General features: G+C 42.0%; 1 protein-coding gene across 1 annotated transcript; it reads left to right on the top strand.

Annotated features, from left to right (window-relative positions):
* The first annotated feature begins 5288 nt into the window (after positions 1–5288).
* On the top strand, positions 5289–10546 carry LOC127221197 (cystatin-13). The gene is made up of 3 exons (XM_051183115.1): positions 5289–5638; positions 9541–9654; positions 10401–10546. Exons 1-3 carry the CDS (start codon positions 5411–5413, stop codon positions 10482–10484), a joined length of 426 nt encoding a protein of 141 aa, XP_051039072.1. The 5' UTR covers positions 5289–5410; the 3' UTR covers positions 10485–10546.
* Positions 10547–17062: the final 6516 nt, after the last annotated feature.

Raw genomic sequence — 17062 nt, 5'->3', positions numbered from 1 at the left:
ATAAACTCAAACCATCATATGTAGAACAATGGCTAAAAATTGGAAAACCTGCCATGCCTCTAGGACCGTCATGCTTACACATGTGATTTTGGTTTTAGGTCATATGATTGGCAAAACCTAATTGATCATGGAGAGGAAACACACAGCGACAACAGGAAAGACTTTGACAAAGCAAATATTTGGCTGGCTTTCATCTTTATCCTGAAAAAAAAAAAAAGTGCCAAATGGGGCTTTTTGGAGCTGATGGACGAAAGGAGAGGTTTAATTAAAAATTTAGATTAGCCCTAAGACAATCACTATCTACCAGTAAAAGAAGCCTCTTTTTATGATGGTTGAGAGCTGTATTAATCAGTAGGTTTAAGGATGAGAATTTAGGGAGCAGTTTAATAATATATCTTTTTAGCAAAATAAGTCTATAACCTAGCCAGCCATGATTTTTTGATCCAATTAATGGTACCAGGCATAAGTTTCATCTTATAGAGTGGGTTTTAAATCCAAGGAGAAAATGTTTCTTTCCTCTGTAACTTTTGTGTCACTATTGCAGCATCAGGCATATCTTTCTAGGCCAGTCCTTACTGAAACTTGCAGGACTCACAACTGGGTAAGACTATTGATTACTTTTCTCCCCTGGAAGAGTGCATAGATCCTTTAAGTACTATAGAAACCAGTAAGGAGCTATGAAGCTTTTAAGTCAGTCAATAATTGCTCTTTGATATACACATTAAAAATTGTCATGTATTTGTAAAATCCTTAGTTGCTTCACATGTTAGGATAGCTATTCAAAAAGACAAGTAACAGATTTGATGCAGCTGCTGTTGAGTCATTTCTACCCCCTTGAGTAAGCCTTCAGTTTTATTTCTACAAGTAACCACAATAAAACTCATTGATTCACCAAGTTGGCATTTGTGGTGTTTTTACTTATGTCTGCTTTTGGTCTCCTGTCTAGGATGAATATATATATGTATATATTTTCATATCTCCCTGGGATAGTGTCATACAACACAAAAGCAGTAGGCAAAAAGGTGATGGGACCTGCCTGAGGTATCCTGACTAGAACAGCATCAGAGAGACTGGCTTACCTCACAAAGGGCATGCAGGTATGACCACCTAGTAGGAGAGGAGAGGCAGAGGCCAGAAGCACCTGGTGCTTAAACCCCTACAGATGCCTAACCTGGAACAGGAGCATGACCTGAGTGTGATGGTGGTGGAGAGCAAGCTGGGGCTAGAGGCTGTTTAGTCTTCATTGCAGACAAAGGTACCTCTTGTGGGTAAGAGCAGTTTCTTTAACGCTCAAAGGCCAGCAACATGACTGAGAGCTTGATTTATACATGACACAGAGTTGAATACTCAGGGTAGTCTTCAAAGGCCAGGAAAGTAATCTAGAGATTAGAGAACAGAAAGACTTACTGAACAATTAGTTCAGATTCAAACCGTAATGTATTAAGTAAGAAGCAAGGTGATTAATGGGTCTGGTTAACATGCTTAAGGCAAGTAGGGTGGAGGTGGAGAGGCCACATTGTCTGGAACACTGGGTCACATCTTGTGCCTACTACTGCACCAACTTTGTGCTGATGGAAGGTTAGTGGGACCACAAAGGAGATTTGAGCAAGAGGCATATCAGTAAACTACTTGAACTTACTCGTGGGGAAAATATTCTAAGATGACCAGTTTGTGCTATTGAAGATGGAGTAGGCAAAGCCAGTGGAAGTTAGTAAAAGGAACTTATCATGACACAAACAGAAAATGTATTGTATTCTTTAAGTGGGTAGCAGTTAAAGCCTCAGAGAGGAAGTTTCATGACTGATAGGATGTAGAAGTCTTATGATAGTGAGAGACAGCTACTTGCTCTTATGGACCATTTGTGTAAGGTTCAAATCTAGATAGATAGCTGGGCATCTCACTATCTTACTAAGAAATATATATATATATATATATATACATATATATATATATATATATATCACAGGTTGTCTTTTTTGAGATTAATCATCTATGTCAGATGCTGTAGGTCATTGGGGAATTATTCTCCAGATGTCTACATAAGACATTTTAAGTCACTAGGGGTTAGGGTCAAAGTGGTGTGGCCTGGTTGCTAAAATGTAGGGATTTTTTTTTGCCTTTTTTTTTTTTTTTAAAATAATGGGTGCCTGAATTGTGAATAGTACCAATGTCATATATATTGTGCTTTTTCCTAGACATACAATAATAAAGTTTAATTCATAGATTATATGCAAGGATAATCAATAGCTATCTCTAAAATAGAATAACTTTAGTGTTATAAAATAAAATGATTTCAAACTTATGAGTTGTTTACTTCTGGAATTTTCCATTTGGTACTTTTGGACCACAACTCTCTGTGGATAACCCAAGCCAGAGAGAGACATAATGCTACACTTGGTTTTCACTCACAAGATGGATTCAAGTGGCACAGTTGCCCACTTGCGAAAGCCTATTACATGAGTTGATTGACATTTCCTGTGGAGAGGCTTCATGGGGCAAGAATGATGTTATCAGGAGAACAGCTGAATTACATCTCAAAAATACCCTGGTTATATGTATTACATTCATACTCATTGCCTGATGCATGTTGCTTAGTTCTTTCATAAAATTCTATTTACCACCTAAATGTAGTCTTTCCATTTCTTATAAATTCTGCAGTCTTTTAAACTATTTGTTTGCTTACTGTCTATACTGTATATGCCTTAATTAGTTTGTACAAATCTTAGATATTTCAACTTAATTAATCTTCTCTGATAAAACTGAATAACCTCCAAAGGAAACTGTATTCCAGGTTGTGACTTAGTGTGTGCATGTGTGCTAGATTGAGGTAGGTTAACAGGGTGGGAACAGCAGTAGCTAGGTCTGGAAACCTCCATCATGTAGCTTCTTCTTTTTTTTTTTTTATTTTACATATCGATCCCAGTTCCGTCTCCCTCCTTCACTCCCTCCCTCCTTCTCTCCCTCCCTTCCATACCCCCCCCCTACTCTCCTATTCCATTCCACCCCTCCACAGGGAGGGTGAGGCCTTCCAGGACAGATCAACAAAACCTGTCAAGCATTGACAGGTCTAGGCCCTCCCTCCTGCCTCTAGGTTAAGGGAGTATCCCTCCATGGGGAATGTGCTCCAAAAATCCTTTTGTGCACCAGGGATGCATCCTGGTTCCGCTGTCCAAAGTCCTTTAGACTGCCCAGGCCTTCTAACTAAGACCCATATTCAGGGGGTCTGAGTTGGTCCAATGCTAATTTCTCAGCTATCAGTCTAGGGATTCATGATCTCCCCCTTGTTCAGGTCAGCTTTCGTTGTGGGTTTCTGTAGCCTGGTTTTGTCCTCCCTCTCTGCATCTGGATTCTAGTTCCGCTCAGTGTTTAGCTGTGGGTGTCTGCTTCTGTGTCCATCAGCTACTAGATGAGGGCTCTATGATGGCATATAAGTTAGTCATCAATCTCATTATCAGGGAAAGGCATTAAGGTAGTCTTTCTATTGTAAGTTGGGGTCAGTTGTAAGTCTCTGGACATTTCTCTAGAGTCAGTTTTCTCTTCAAACCTATAATAGCTCCCTCTTTCATGACATCTCTCTCTCTCTCTATTACTCTTTTTCTTCTCTCATCTATTCCTCCCCTGACTCAATCTTCCTAGTCCCACGTGCTTTCTTCTCCTCCCCCTGTCTTTCTCCTAGCTCCCTCTCCACTCGCTGCCCACCCCCAATATGCTCAGGAGATCTTGTTCCTTTCCCCTTCTGTGAGGGACCTTGTATGAATCTCTTAGGTTCCTCCTTGTATCCTAGTTTCTCTGGTGGTGTGAATTATAGGCTGGTGATCTTTTGCTCCATGTCTAAAATCCATAGATGAGTGAGTACATACCATGTTCCTCTTTTTGTGACTGGGTTACCTCATTCAGGATGGTTTCTTCAAGTTTCATCCATTTGCAAATTTCAAGATTTTATTGTTTTTCTTTTTTTTCCCCCTCATAGTAGCATTCCATTGTGTAAATGTGCCACATCTTCTTTATGGCTTCTTAATAAGCCTCATTTTCCTCCTTTGTAAAGGGACTACTCAGTATACAGCCCCCAAGGAGGCACAGAGCCTGAAGGATGGTAAGATCTGAGTTCTAATATTCTGCCCAGTCACTGGGGAGGTTCTGGGGACCCAGTCTTTAAGGCATGTGTGATATTTCAGGTAGGGGTGGCCACATCTGTACCTGGAAAATGGAGAATACATTTTGGCTGAGTGTTTCTCATGCTGCCTATGCACAGGGATCTGATTCAGACATCCCCATCTTGACCTTAAGAACAAGGAGATGGTATCACTGAGCAAAACAAAAGAAGGGTGGGTGAGTGTATGGAAGTGTAAATCTTTCCAGGAAACAAATAGCTGAGTTGGGGAAAATGGGCTGAATTGTAACTGTAGAGTTATTATTATTATTATTATTATTATTGATTTAGTTTTAGTTTTTACATTCCAATCCCAGTTCTCCCTCCCTCCAGTGTTGGTTTTTTTTTTTTTTTAACCTTTCTTTGGAGGAGAGAGAGAAACCATTAGAGATCATTGTTGCTGTGTATACATTTTTTTTTAATTCACAAAGTACCCTTGGAACTGCATGTGTGGGGTCTCCAAGCAATGTTTTACTTCTCTCTAAGCATCAAAGGGACAACATGTGCTTCAGTTAGATTTCAACATTACATGGCACCAGCCTCAGGTAACACATGTTTGACTTGGTTCCATGAGACTCCCACTTTATATGCCAATTATACCTGGAAGGTCCTGAGGTTAGCTCACACATTCTTCCAAACTTGGCCACCAATGGAAGGTGCCCATACCTTCTGACTCAGTTTCTGTTGTTATGATGGGAAATCATAAATTGAAAATAATAGAGGTTAATGTGAATTTGAGATTTGTGGTCTTAAGTACACAGTTGAGGAACCACATCTGATGAGGGCCTCTGCACTGTGGCATACTGTGGTGGAGGAACAAGTGACTGTTCTGGGCAAATAATCTGCATCTTAACCTTATTCAAGATCAAAGGTGAACTGAAAGGTCCAGTCTATTTGATTCTACTGGCAATGAGCTCCATCTTTTTGGTTACCAGAGGGGCCCACCAAGAGCTGACTTATTCATGGCTGAAAAAGCTTGCTACAGACTATGTATGTACTCCTGTCTCTCACTGTCGCTCAGACAGACCTAGGGTTGCAATGACAGAAATGGGAGATGGAAATCAGATATGTATTTCTCAGTAGAGTACAGTATCATAATGATGTTAACAGAGATCCCTTCCTTTTAACCCACAGGAGTGTCAGGAGTTGAGGTGAAAGGATTATAGACAATCAGAGGCAGCAGGGCTCTCACTGGCTACATCCACACCCGCTCTGGAAAGAAAAAAGGCACTTGGTATGTGTCTCCTTGAATGAGGTACCATGGCCAGATTCTTACAGGCTCTGCTATTCCTGGTGATCACAGTGGGCCTTGTGTCTAGAAGAGTCCAAGCCTGGGGCTCACCGAAGATTGTGAGGCCATTCGAAGACATCCCCAAAACCTATGTCTATGTGCAGCAAGCACTCTGGTTTGCCATGAAAGAGTATAACAAGGCTAGCAAGGACCGGTACAACTTCAAGGTGGTTGAAATCCTAAAATCTCAGGAGCAGGTAGGTGCAGTGTCCACTCCTCGCTCCCTTATCCCTTGGTCTTCTTTTGGGGACAGCAACAATTGTCAGGGATAGCTAGTACATAGGAATGGAAACAAGGACAAAAAATGTCTTTATCTAAAATATATAATTTCACTCTAGAAGTGAGAGATAATTAGATTTTTCTATTTATTAGTCTGAGGTGGAGAAGTTTTAACTAACAAACAAGGAGTCTGTATAAGACTGACCTAAGCTCTTTCCATACTTGTGACAGTTATGTATCTTGGTCTATTTGTGAGACTCCTAACAATAGGAACTAAGGCTGGCCCTAATACTTTGACTGGCTCTTGGGAACCTATTCCTCATACTGGATTGCCTTGCTCAGTCTAAATACAAAGGGAGGTGCTTAGTCTTACCACAACTTAAATCTTTTTTTTTCTTTTAAAGTGTAGATCAGAGGTCAAAATGGGCAGCTGCAGATTTTATGCAGTGTTGAATGCTGGTGCACACAAGCTTGTATAGCAGCCTTGAACTACTGCAGCTCCACTAGAACATTTACTTCTCGTTGGTTTGCTTGGTTTTTCATGGCTCACTAATTCAGCTTGCACAGCTTCCTAGGTAGGAGCTGTTCTTCTGTGCTATAGGGAGGACATTGGGGCACAGAAGCACACACTGCTGCATAGCTGGTAAGTAGAAGAGTCAGGACATAAGCCCATATCCTTGTGATCTGAACAGCATGCGACTCTGAGAGGCAGCATGAGGAGAGTGATTTCGGAATCATGCTGGATTGTGGGGACAAGTGCAGCAAAAGGGGGAAGTCAGAGAAAGGCCTCTGCAAAAGGAGTGAAGGGCTGCCTGAGCACCCAAGAACCCCCTTGTCTCCTCCCATGTGCTGAACAATTGGCAGTGTACATTAGGCTCATGATTGGTTGGTGGCCAAGAGAACTGACCCTGCTTGCACCAATATTCTCCAAATTATAATGATTTGACTTAATGTTTTTTTAACTTATAGTGGTGTGAAAGCAATATAGGTTCAATATAAACCTTGCTTTTGAATTTCAAATTTGGATATTTTCTTGAGCTACCAATACATGGTATCATATTTTCTTGTGGTATTGTCACAGCTCCCAGTGAGCCCCATAGTCATTCATAGACAGCTGACTGTCTGGGGTACTATACTGCTAACCTAGGGCACTTGTGATGCTGAATATATTAAATACACTTCCCACTTACAGTATTTAAATATGTGGTTTTCTTTAAGGGGGGGGCACCTGCTTTGCTTGAATGCACAACTCTGGTTCTCTATGAAGGATCCCCTTTTGCTGCCAAGGGATTTTTGGCAATGCCTGGGGTGTTTGTTATTGTCATTAATGGAAGGGCTACTTCTGGTATCTAGTAAGTTGAGGCTTAGAATGCTACTCACTGTCTTACAACAGCCAGGACAAAGAAAGGTCAATTTCAAGATTTCTGGGTGACTGAGGCTGAGAAATTGATCTAACATGATCTATATGAAAGTTCTAGCACCCTGGCAATTGTGTTGAAAATGAAAGCCTGGCTGGGAGATGCTCCAGTCAGTAAAGTGATACAGTACAGGTATGAGAACCTGAGTTTGAGCCCCAGCATTCATGTTTTAAAAAGCTAGATTTGACAATGCTTACCTCTAATGCTACCACTGAGGAGGCAGAAACAGGGTTCTCTTTTGGGCCAGCCAGTATTGCTAAGTTGGTGAACCATAGATCCAGTGAAAGTTTCTGATTTAAAAAAAATAAAAAGGTAGAGGGCCATTGAGGATGTCATATTTTGGCCTTCAGATACATAATCACACACTTATGTACATGGATACATACACACACAATAAAAAGGAAAGGAAACAGTCTGGCTGGTTGCTCCTGAGAGTACTACAATTGTTTGTTCTCTCCTTCCAGGTAGTTTCTTTCCATGTATGGAAAGATTTAGAATTAAAATTTTTCCGTGTGTGTGTGTGTGTGTGTGTGAGAGAGAGAGAGAGAGAGAGAGAGAGAGAGAGAGAGAGAGAGAGGGAGAGAGAGAGAGAGAGACAGAGGCAGAGGCAGAGACAGAGACAAAGAGAGAGGAGAGAACAGAGAGACAGAGACAGAGAAAGGGTATTGGGGAAGGAATAAGGGAGGACATGTTATGTTGTATGTATGGTCAGAGGACAATCTGTGGGACTCAGTCCTCTTCTTGCATCATGTGAATTCTGGGAGTCACACTGGGGCTGTCAAGCTTGATGGTAAGTGATTTTACTCTTTGAGCCATCTCACTGGTCCAATTAAGTATATTTTTGTATTCAAGCAATCACACTGTTGTCTGTTTTGCCACTCAAAATTTCATGGAACTTCATGAAAGTACAGTTAGATATGTCTCAGTACAGCATGCTCATATCCTATCAAATCAGCAGGGTTGGTAATAGAAAAAGTAGAACAACGAATATGCGCTGCACCCAGCATAGCAATATTCTGAATTTGAATCCCTTAGTTAGAGTGTATGTGTAAGATAACAGCAAATTGCCCCTGAGTACTACTAAATCTATTTGTTTATTTATTTATTTATTTATTTATTTATTTATTTATTTATTTATTTGTGGTGCTGGACATTGAGCACAGGGCCTTAGTTAGGCTGTAAACTAAAGACATTTGGGCTCCTGCCAGTGCTGCTGCTGCTGGTGTGTGTTGGTGTCTTGCCATTCATCATAGCAATATTGGAACTCCCTTTTCTTTCCCTTTTTATATTTCCAGCACCATGAAAATGTCTTTTATTTAGTTTAAAGACAATGTGTTTTCTTCTATGAGTGTGGCCCTAAGGGGAGGTTTTATGCTATAAAGAGAATTCTTGGGCATGTCTCACGTCTCTCACAATTGTTTTATTTTTGTTTATTGACACGGTTATTGTGTTTATACATGTACATGGTATATGTATGTAATCATGTGGGTAGGTGCATTCATGTATGTGGGTTCCTGTGTGAGTGCATATTGAGAGGTCATAAGTCAGTGCTGGCGTCTTCTTGGATAACTTTCTGAATCTGGAGCTCATTGATTTTGCTAAGCTAGCAGGCACTTCCCTTGGACACTGATCTGCTTTGAAAGGTCTTGAGTCTGCACAATGATCTCTTGCCTTTTCTTCTTGTGCTCCCTCTTGCCCTTCTCTTCTCCATTGTGGTGGTATGTGGCAAGAAGACTCCTACTGGATATGAGCTCCTTGATCTGGGAATGTGCAGCCTCTAAAACCTCAAAAATTAAGTATTCTACTCTTTACAGATCACCAAATCTCAAGTTACAATAAAGAAATGGTTGGTTTCCACTGGAGAATGCTCTTTGTAATTTCCTGGCTTAATTGCTATTATTTGCTATTTAAAATTTAAAAATTCAGGGGCTAAGGAAGTGGCTCAGTAAAGTGCTTTTCTGCACATGCGTGAGGACCTGACTTCAATCTACAGCATCTACTTAGATGTTGGACATGGCAGTGTGTGTCTGCAACCCCAACTCTTGGGGCAGGGGGCAGAGATAAGCATACCCTGTACCTCTTTTGCCATCTAGTTTAGATGAGCTCCAGGCTCAGTGAAAGTGATTCAAGAAGACATCAACATTGACCTATGACCTCTCAGTTCATGCTCAAATAGGCACCCACATGCACGAATATACCTACCCACATGAATACATATATATACCATATACATGTATGTACACAATAACAAAAACAATCTCAATAGACAAAAATAAAACAATTGTGACAGAGAAATGAGACAGATGTCAAGGTAAGAAGTCTCTCAAATAATCTCAAAACTTCTGCTGGGAGATGTAGTCAAGGAAGAGCAGGAAGATAGTCCACTGGCATACTGACTTATCAAATGGGATACTTGGTGCTGTTTTCTTCTATGAGTTTTAACTGATATGACTCATTGACAGGTCACAGACAGTCTGGAGTACTATCTTGAAGTAAAGATTGCCCGAACAATGTGCAAAAAAACTGTAGGAGAAAATGAAAACTGCTTGTTTCAACATGATCCTAAGATGAAAAAGGTATGTCGCCGACATGAGAGGCAATGTCCCCTGCCCACTGAAGGCTCTTTTGCTTGGTGTCTGGACAGATTTTCTACTGTCTCTGGAAGGACAAGACTCTGTGCTATTTTTGTTTTACTGATTCCATGGAGCAGGATTCACTAGCATCTAGACACAGCATAGGGCCTCTGTGGATTACAGGAAAATGGTTTGTAGCTGGAAGCAAACTTGAAAGGTTGAGCAGTTCCTGTGTTTATGATTTTTTGTGAGGAAGGCTGGTTCCTCTTCCTTAAGAATCAAGGTCAACCATGTGTGCAGTACAATGGGTGTGGTTGATTCACTCTTAGTCCTCTCAAATCAAATCCTGCGACCTGAAAATAGGGATTTGTGTGATTTCCTCTATTTCTTTCATTCTCTCTCTCTCTCTCTCTCTCTCTCTCTCTCTCTCTCTCTCTCTGTGCACATGTGAGTGTATTACTGTGTATTACTGTGTGTTCATATGCATTATGTAATGTATATATGTAAGCACATGTACATTCGAACCATTCTCTACCTTATCTTTTGGATAGGGTCTCTTCTTGTGAACATTGATTGGTAGACTTGCTGGCCACTGACCTTATCTCTGCTCACCCTGTGCTTGGGTTATACAGATGTACAACCATGATTGGATTTTTTACATGAGTGCTTTGGATCTAAAATCAGGTATTTTACTATGCCTTCTCCATAGCTACCTAAGTAACTGTTCTTTTTCTCTCTCTTTTTTTTAGATGGTGTTTTGCATTTTTATTGTTGCATCCAAACCATGGAAATTTGAACTTAAGATGTTGAAGAAACAATGCAAAGATATCTAATCAGTATTCAGCACACCTTGCCACTCTCACTTTTCATCTAAATAAAGATGCTTGCAAGATAATGGACCTCTTCAGCTGACCCACTGACTTCATTAATTTTTGTGTGTGTGTGTGTGTTCTTTGGATCTGGTGCTGAGAGGGTGTGGAGCTATTTTCTGAGGTTTGGTAGCCTTCTCTGGTTGGTTTCTTTATCTCTGAGGAGAGATTATCTGCTGCTAATAAATGGATGCTTTTCTAGCCTAACCAAGTTCCGAGCATACTTTCCACTGTCCACAGTTGCTCCATGGGGTCCCCTTTTCACTCATGAAATGTACACATGTGCATGGAATTAGCAAGCACCTATTAGTCATGTTACCATCTTTGTAGTCATCCATTTACCATTTCAGTTTCTGACCATTCCAGAGAAAGTCAGTTCATACTCAGCTCAAGCATGACAGGCTAAGGAATCCTCTCAAGTTGGTTTTATTTTTACAATCCTAAGATAATGCCAAGGAAGAGTTTGGGAAGATGGAATAAGACAGTTGGAGTCTTGCATTATAGTTCCCTTAGCCTCCAAGTTCTGTTTGTTCCTGAGTGGCTCAAGTCTCAATCTGTCAAAGTTCACAAAGAATTCTCCAATGGTTTTCTGGTTGAGTGGTGTTTTCTCTGTCTATAAACAAATTCTGGGAGGGTGGCTTTGTTGAGATCAACTAGAAGACCAGGTACACTTCACAGCACAGCAGGGTTGTAGCTCATTTGACATGATGGCTAGTCTGGACCTATAGGCCCAGAGAATATATATTACCTCCAAAGTCTGGATCTTAGAGAGATCTAGGTGACACATGGCTTCTGGGGGAACCTCCTAATGTTGCCTGTCTTTTGTGTGTGGTGAGTAAGGTTGCTACCCAGAGTCTCCTGTGCCTCATTTGACTTGATGCTGAGCTGCTCTGAAGGGTTAAATGGTACTCTTTCTGATCTCTGGATATGTGGGGATTATGAACAGAGTGTGGGGCTGTAGAAGAGGAAGTCATAGAATTAGGCTCTCTCCCCTGAGAGCAGGCTGTCTCTACTTCTTCTAATGGCTTCTTCATGGTCTCAACCACTTCTCACTGCTGTGCACAGTTTTTCTATCTGGGAGCAGCCCATAGATTTTCCTATGGGCAGGGTATATATGCTTTGGAATGCTAGCTCTTAGAATGTTTGTCACCAAGTCTTGACTTCTGGTTAGCCATGACGGGGTGATGTTCCTGCTGACTGTCCCCAAATCTGGGGTACATGTACCCGATAAGATAGTGCATGGAGACCAGGGTTAGTGTCCATGTACAGAGCCAGTTCCTGACTTTTCAGTCACTGTCACATCACACAGAATTCCCACTGGGGGAAGCTCAGGCATTTGAACTCAACCTAGCAGTGTGCATGGGGCTATGGAAATGGTGCTGGGGAGGTAGGAACTTTGACTTTCATAGAGGGAAATTACACAGACCTGAACATTGTTCATTGTGTTTCTTGGTTCTGCACAGAAGTGACCTGGGTCCCAGAAAATGGGGTCTCATGTTCTCAGTTCACTTCTATCTCATCCATTCACACCCTGAGCTCTGCTACACCATGCCATCTCCATCAGGTGGTACACTATATTTGGGTCAGCCAAATCCAGTGCTTTTATTGTTGGGTTATCCATCTCTGCTCTAATTTTTGATATGAATTCTTTTTTGCATATATGTAGGATGGTATTGCTGTATGCATATGTACATTGATTGTGTCATGTGAGTACACAAGTATTTCTTCTATCAATATCTACCTTCTTTTTTTGAGGCAAGGTATCACTGAACCCAGAGCTCAATGATTTGGCAACACTTTGCTGGCCAGTGAGCTCCAGAAATCCTCTTGTCTCTGTCTCCTCATGGCTAGGATCACAGGCATGTGCCACCATGACTGGCTGTGGGTACAAATTTGGATCCTCAGGCTTGCAAAGCAAGCCGCTTACCAATTGAGCCATCTCCCCAGGCCCTTAATGCTCATTCTTATTTTTAAAGATGAGTTATTTTCAGGGAATTTAACCAATCAGCAGCACATATGTGCTGGCAAAATGTCTCATTCTGACCTTGTTCAAAAGATCAGCTGGTCTCTAACCATAAGGATCATAGGACTAAGGAGGAGTCCTGTTTCATATCATCGGGACTAAAATACATATCCTCCTCATGGGAGTACTATTCAAATATCCCTTTAAATTTGTCCTAGGTGTTCTAAGTCTTGTGCAAATGTGTATTGTGGACTAGGGAGGAGCAGCAGATAGAAAGGTCTGTGGACCTGGAAAGGACAGTTTCAGGTCAGGCAGAGCTGATAGCAAGGGGATATGAGAGAACCCTCAAGGCTGCACCCTCTCAGCTGATTTTACATTTACTCATTCCGAAGGCCATGTGGCTGTGGAATATGTTGCTTCCCACAGGCTTAGAAAGACACATTTGACTGAAGCCACCTGAAAACTATTCTCCAGAGAATATCCCCTTGTCTTTCTCCCAGGGAATGTTGCTTCTGTCTTCCCTGTGCCCCCTGGAAAAGTAGCTTTTCATTATCTGTGTCCTGAAAAAGTAGCTCTTTGCTGTCTTTCCCCTTCTCCACTGAAAGGAGGCCTGTTCTGTACTAATAATTAACCACAGAATCAACGTTCCTGGGAAAGGAACTAAAGGGATGTGAGTTCCTGTGACTTTCAAATCAGCATTTTTTTTTTTTTTTTTGAGAGTCACAGAAACCACCATGTCCTACCGATAGAGCAGAGTTCCGGAAGTTTCTTACCACTCTGCTGCCAGCCATCTTATCTGAGATGTCTTTTAGACACCATGTACATTTGTTTATTGTGTATGTGTGTGTGAACACATGTGTGTATGCCTTGGGGAGTCTGTTGTCCTCCCACCATATGGGTTCTGAGGATCAAACTCAGGTCCTCAAGGCTGGCAGCAAGGCCTTTGCCTGCTGAGACACCTTGCTAATTTCCTATGCAAGTCGTAATACCTACAACATCCAGGCAAGTGGTCTTTGTTGTCATAGTCTCCATCTTTTCTGTTTGTCAGTTCTCTAGAAAGTCTTGATCCTTGCCTTAACAATTTGTCCAGGCTGGCCAGGGTGTGCTCAGTCTAATTCCACAGAACTTGGATCTCTGGCTTTCATGCATGTTCCCCACTATAGGTAACAAGGCTGAGACATTTGGCCAGTTCTGCCCATTTAGTCCTCTTATCACAGAAAGAATATATCTTGTGAGATGCTAGTGAAGAAAGATCATGGTTCTTCTTCTGAACAGTGGAACACCTCTCTCTTCCAGGTAAAGGAAGAAACATGAGACAAGATGTACCCAGGTAGAGACCAAGGTACAAGAAAGGGCCTGCATACTCATGCTCATAGGTTCCCAATGGATGCAGCTACCACGGATAACTGAGGTGCTCTGATATGTCAGAGGCTACAGAGACCATAACTGGATATTCGGAACAAGTGTTAAGCACACTATTTCTGGCAGGAATAAAATAAAAAGGTAAACTATTTTGGTGTTTGGAGCCATATAACTCAGCGATACTCCTGTGTCATGAGAACACTTATGAGCAATGTATAAACAAAGGCGTGTAATTGCAGTTCAATAAACCGCATTAGTACACCAGATGGTGGGCTGGAAATTGCTCTTGGTACGTAGTTGACAGTATCTGACAGTAAAAGACAAAGATGGGAATAAACTATATGCTCCCATTGCAAATCAGGGAGGAAATGGGCCCCACCTCCAGGAAGGAGATAGGTAAAGGCAGTGTGAGGTCATAGCATGGGGCCACTCAACATAAAGAGGCGTGAAGACAGCAAAGTTTATACTAAACAACTTGTTACCAAGGCACATGAGAATCCACTAGTAAAGAGATCATTGCTGAGAATACTGAGAGGATGAGGAGGAAAAAAAAAATCAAAGGCTAGACAAAGCTCAAGGGAAAGAAAGCAAAGTGACAGAGAAAAAAGTGCAGGCCAGGAACAGAGGAGCAGTGCAGGGTAACAAGGGATGGACACTGAAGGGTGCAGATGGAGTTGCAAGGCCTTTCTGGGATGCTTCTGGGTACGCAGTTGGGCCTCTGACTCTGGAGAGAGAACACAGCATGACATCATGTGGTACTGTGACATCAGCAGGTGCTTGGGCCCTGGATCTGAGGGACTCTTGCCAAATAAGAGCCATACGGCAAAGACGGAATGGATTGGTACATGCAGCGTGTGGAGAGGGTAGAGGTGGGTAGGCAGAGGCACTGGCTTAAAGAATGACAGCAATAAGGATGACACATGAAGGGAACTAATTGATCAACTGTTAATAGACCTGTTGTTTGGTATTAAGTTGGGGGACAGAAACAGGGGAATCCTAATTCCTGATCTCATTTACATGGGTGACATTTAGGGAAGCAGAGCGAATGCTTTGTGAGTAATGTGCAAACAATTTGAGCTCCATGAATGAAGAAGGGACTGACCCAAAGGGTCCAGTACTTGATCCCAGCTTTTAGCTCCAGGCTCTAAGCACAGCCATGATGCAGTGTGGTCTCCTAGAATCCAGTGAGCTCCATCCTGTCCTGGTTCTGATGCCATGGTCATCTTCTCCTTACTCTGCTAGCCTTGGGGGTGGTTAGCTTCTTATGTACAATCCCTTCCTTCCCGCTGGGTTTAGGATAAGCTTTTCTATTTCTCACCAGGCACTTGTTAGTCTGAGTCAGTGAGTAGCCTCCTATCCCTTGTCCCCTGTCCTTGTCTAAGAAACACACACAAGTTCATGTGTGCGCATGGACAGTTTTCTACTCTTGTGACTAGTAGCCTACTTGAGGTTAGAATTCCTTTTTTGTTAGGATGAGATAGTTGCTGCTACAAAATGAAACAAGTCCTCCCACCTCAGCTGAGAACAGAAAGGCTTTCTTGGACTCATGTACATACAGCTCAGCCCAGGTAGTCTCCTTAGAGCTGCTCTGTGTACACCTATGAGACTTCCTCCTTCCAAGTCCCGCTCTAGAACAGGAAAAAGGTAGAGATGGGAAGGGGAGAACATGAAGCACCAAACTTCTGGAGATATATATTTCAATAACTAAAAATATGGTGATGGTAAACATTTTATATTATTTGCAAAAGATAAAAAGAACTTTATACTCCCATTGGGTGGGGTAATTTACAGTCTGTAAAACTACTTAAACAGGTCATCTGACTGTACCTGCCCAGGCCTCTCTGGCTTCTGTCCTACTCAGCTTTCTTACTTTCGGTGTTTGGGAAATGAAGGATGTATTAAACTCTACCAACATGGCTGAGGCTTGCTCTGGTCACTGGTTCTATTTTATATTCTAACTCATTGATAGGTGTATGTGAGGTGATGACTATGGTAACTTCTTTCTCTGCATCTTTGATTTTTTGCTTTTTTGTTGTCGGTTTTGAGAGCAGAGTCTTAAGTACACAGCCCAGGCTAGCCTTGAACTCATAGTCCTTTTCTGTCCCCTCTTCCTCAGTGCTGGGATTACAGGCATGCATTGTGCTGTAAATTATTTTAACTTCCTAAATATTTCTCCTAATTTCAGTCTGTGTCTGTCTTTTCTCAGATACCCTTCCCACTAGATGTGACTAAGTACTTTTACTGTAGTTACTATTGTTGATGAGTTTTTTCATTGCCTTTTCACTAGAGGCATTTGGAAGATATGTGGTCAGCAATAAAAGATGGTGTGTGTGTAAGTTCATGTGCATGCATGTATGATTGTATACATGCACACAGAGACCACAGCCGATGTCAAGTGTCTCTCTATCACTCACACCTATTTCCTTGGACATGGTCTCTCACTGAACTGCCTGTCCATTGTCTTCACATCACCAACTTCTCTGCCAGTAGTTGGACCAAATCTATGAAGCAACAGGGAAGTGATGCAGGACAGTGGTCTTCATTCTTAGCCTAATTCCATAGGCCCCAGGCCACTGGTGCTCAGGCAGGCTTTGAGTGAGCATATCTCATGAGCCGCTAGCAGCTATCCCTCCTCAGCCACAAAGACTACTCTTGTCTCTTATCCTTTCCAGCTCAGTTGCTCCTTGCCTTGTTGTTTTCTACTAACATGTATGGTGTTGTGTCTTTGATTTAGCATCTGAATCTGCAGCATTCTGACAATAGTTCCTCTGTCTCAATGAAGATCAGGAGCAGATGTGGCTGGCCCACATAAGAGGATCCTCTTTCTTCCCCCTTGGTTGATTCTCTCCAGTACATCCTGTTGGTGTCCTGTGTTCTGCTTTCTGGTACTGGAGGCGATTTGTTGTTGCCAAGTGTGGTGGCACTCCAGCACTCAGGAGGCAGAGACAGGCAGATCTTTGAATTCAAGGCCAGCCAGGTCTACACAGTGAGTTCTAGGATAGCTATGGCACATGGAGAAACCCTGTCTCAAAACCAACCAAACAAAAACAAAGCCCAACAACAACAACAACAAAACCTTTGTTGGAGAAAACAACAATAGGAGTGGGTGTAAATCAGAGAGGCAACTGAGAAGGTGGAGTCTGTGCCCAAGTTGAAGAGATTATGGGCTAGAGTTGTGCCAGATAAACTCCTGTGGGACTAAAGGCTAAGACTGGCA

This window comes from Phodopus roborovskii, unplaced genomic scaffold (assembly GCF_943737965.1).
Source record: "Phodopus roborovskii unplaced genomic scaffold, PHOROB, whole genome shotgun sequence".
NCBI lineage: Eukaryota > Metazoa > Chordata > Mammalia > Rodentia > Cricetidae > Phodopus > Phodopus roborovskii.
This window is presented reverse-complemented; position numbering and strand designations above follow the sequence as displayed.

What these genes read in the sequence shown, in the direction of transcription:
- LOC127221197 (XM_051183115.1), top strand. Translation starts at nt 5,411, where the DNA reads ATGGCCAGATTCTTACAGGCTCTGCTATTCCTGGTGATCACAGTGGGC. An exon ending in TCCTAAAATCTCAGGAGCAG is followed by an intron (nt 5,639 to 9,540) that starts GTAGGTGCAGTG and finishes ACTCATTGACAG; the next exon opens with GTCACAGACAGTCTGGAGTA. An exon ending in ATGATCCTAAGATGAAAAAG is followed by an intron (nt 9,655 to 10,400) that starts GTATGTCGCCGA and finishes TCTTTTTTTTAG; the next exon opens with ATGGTGTTTTGCATTTTTAT.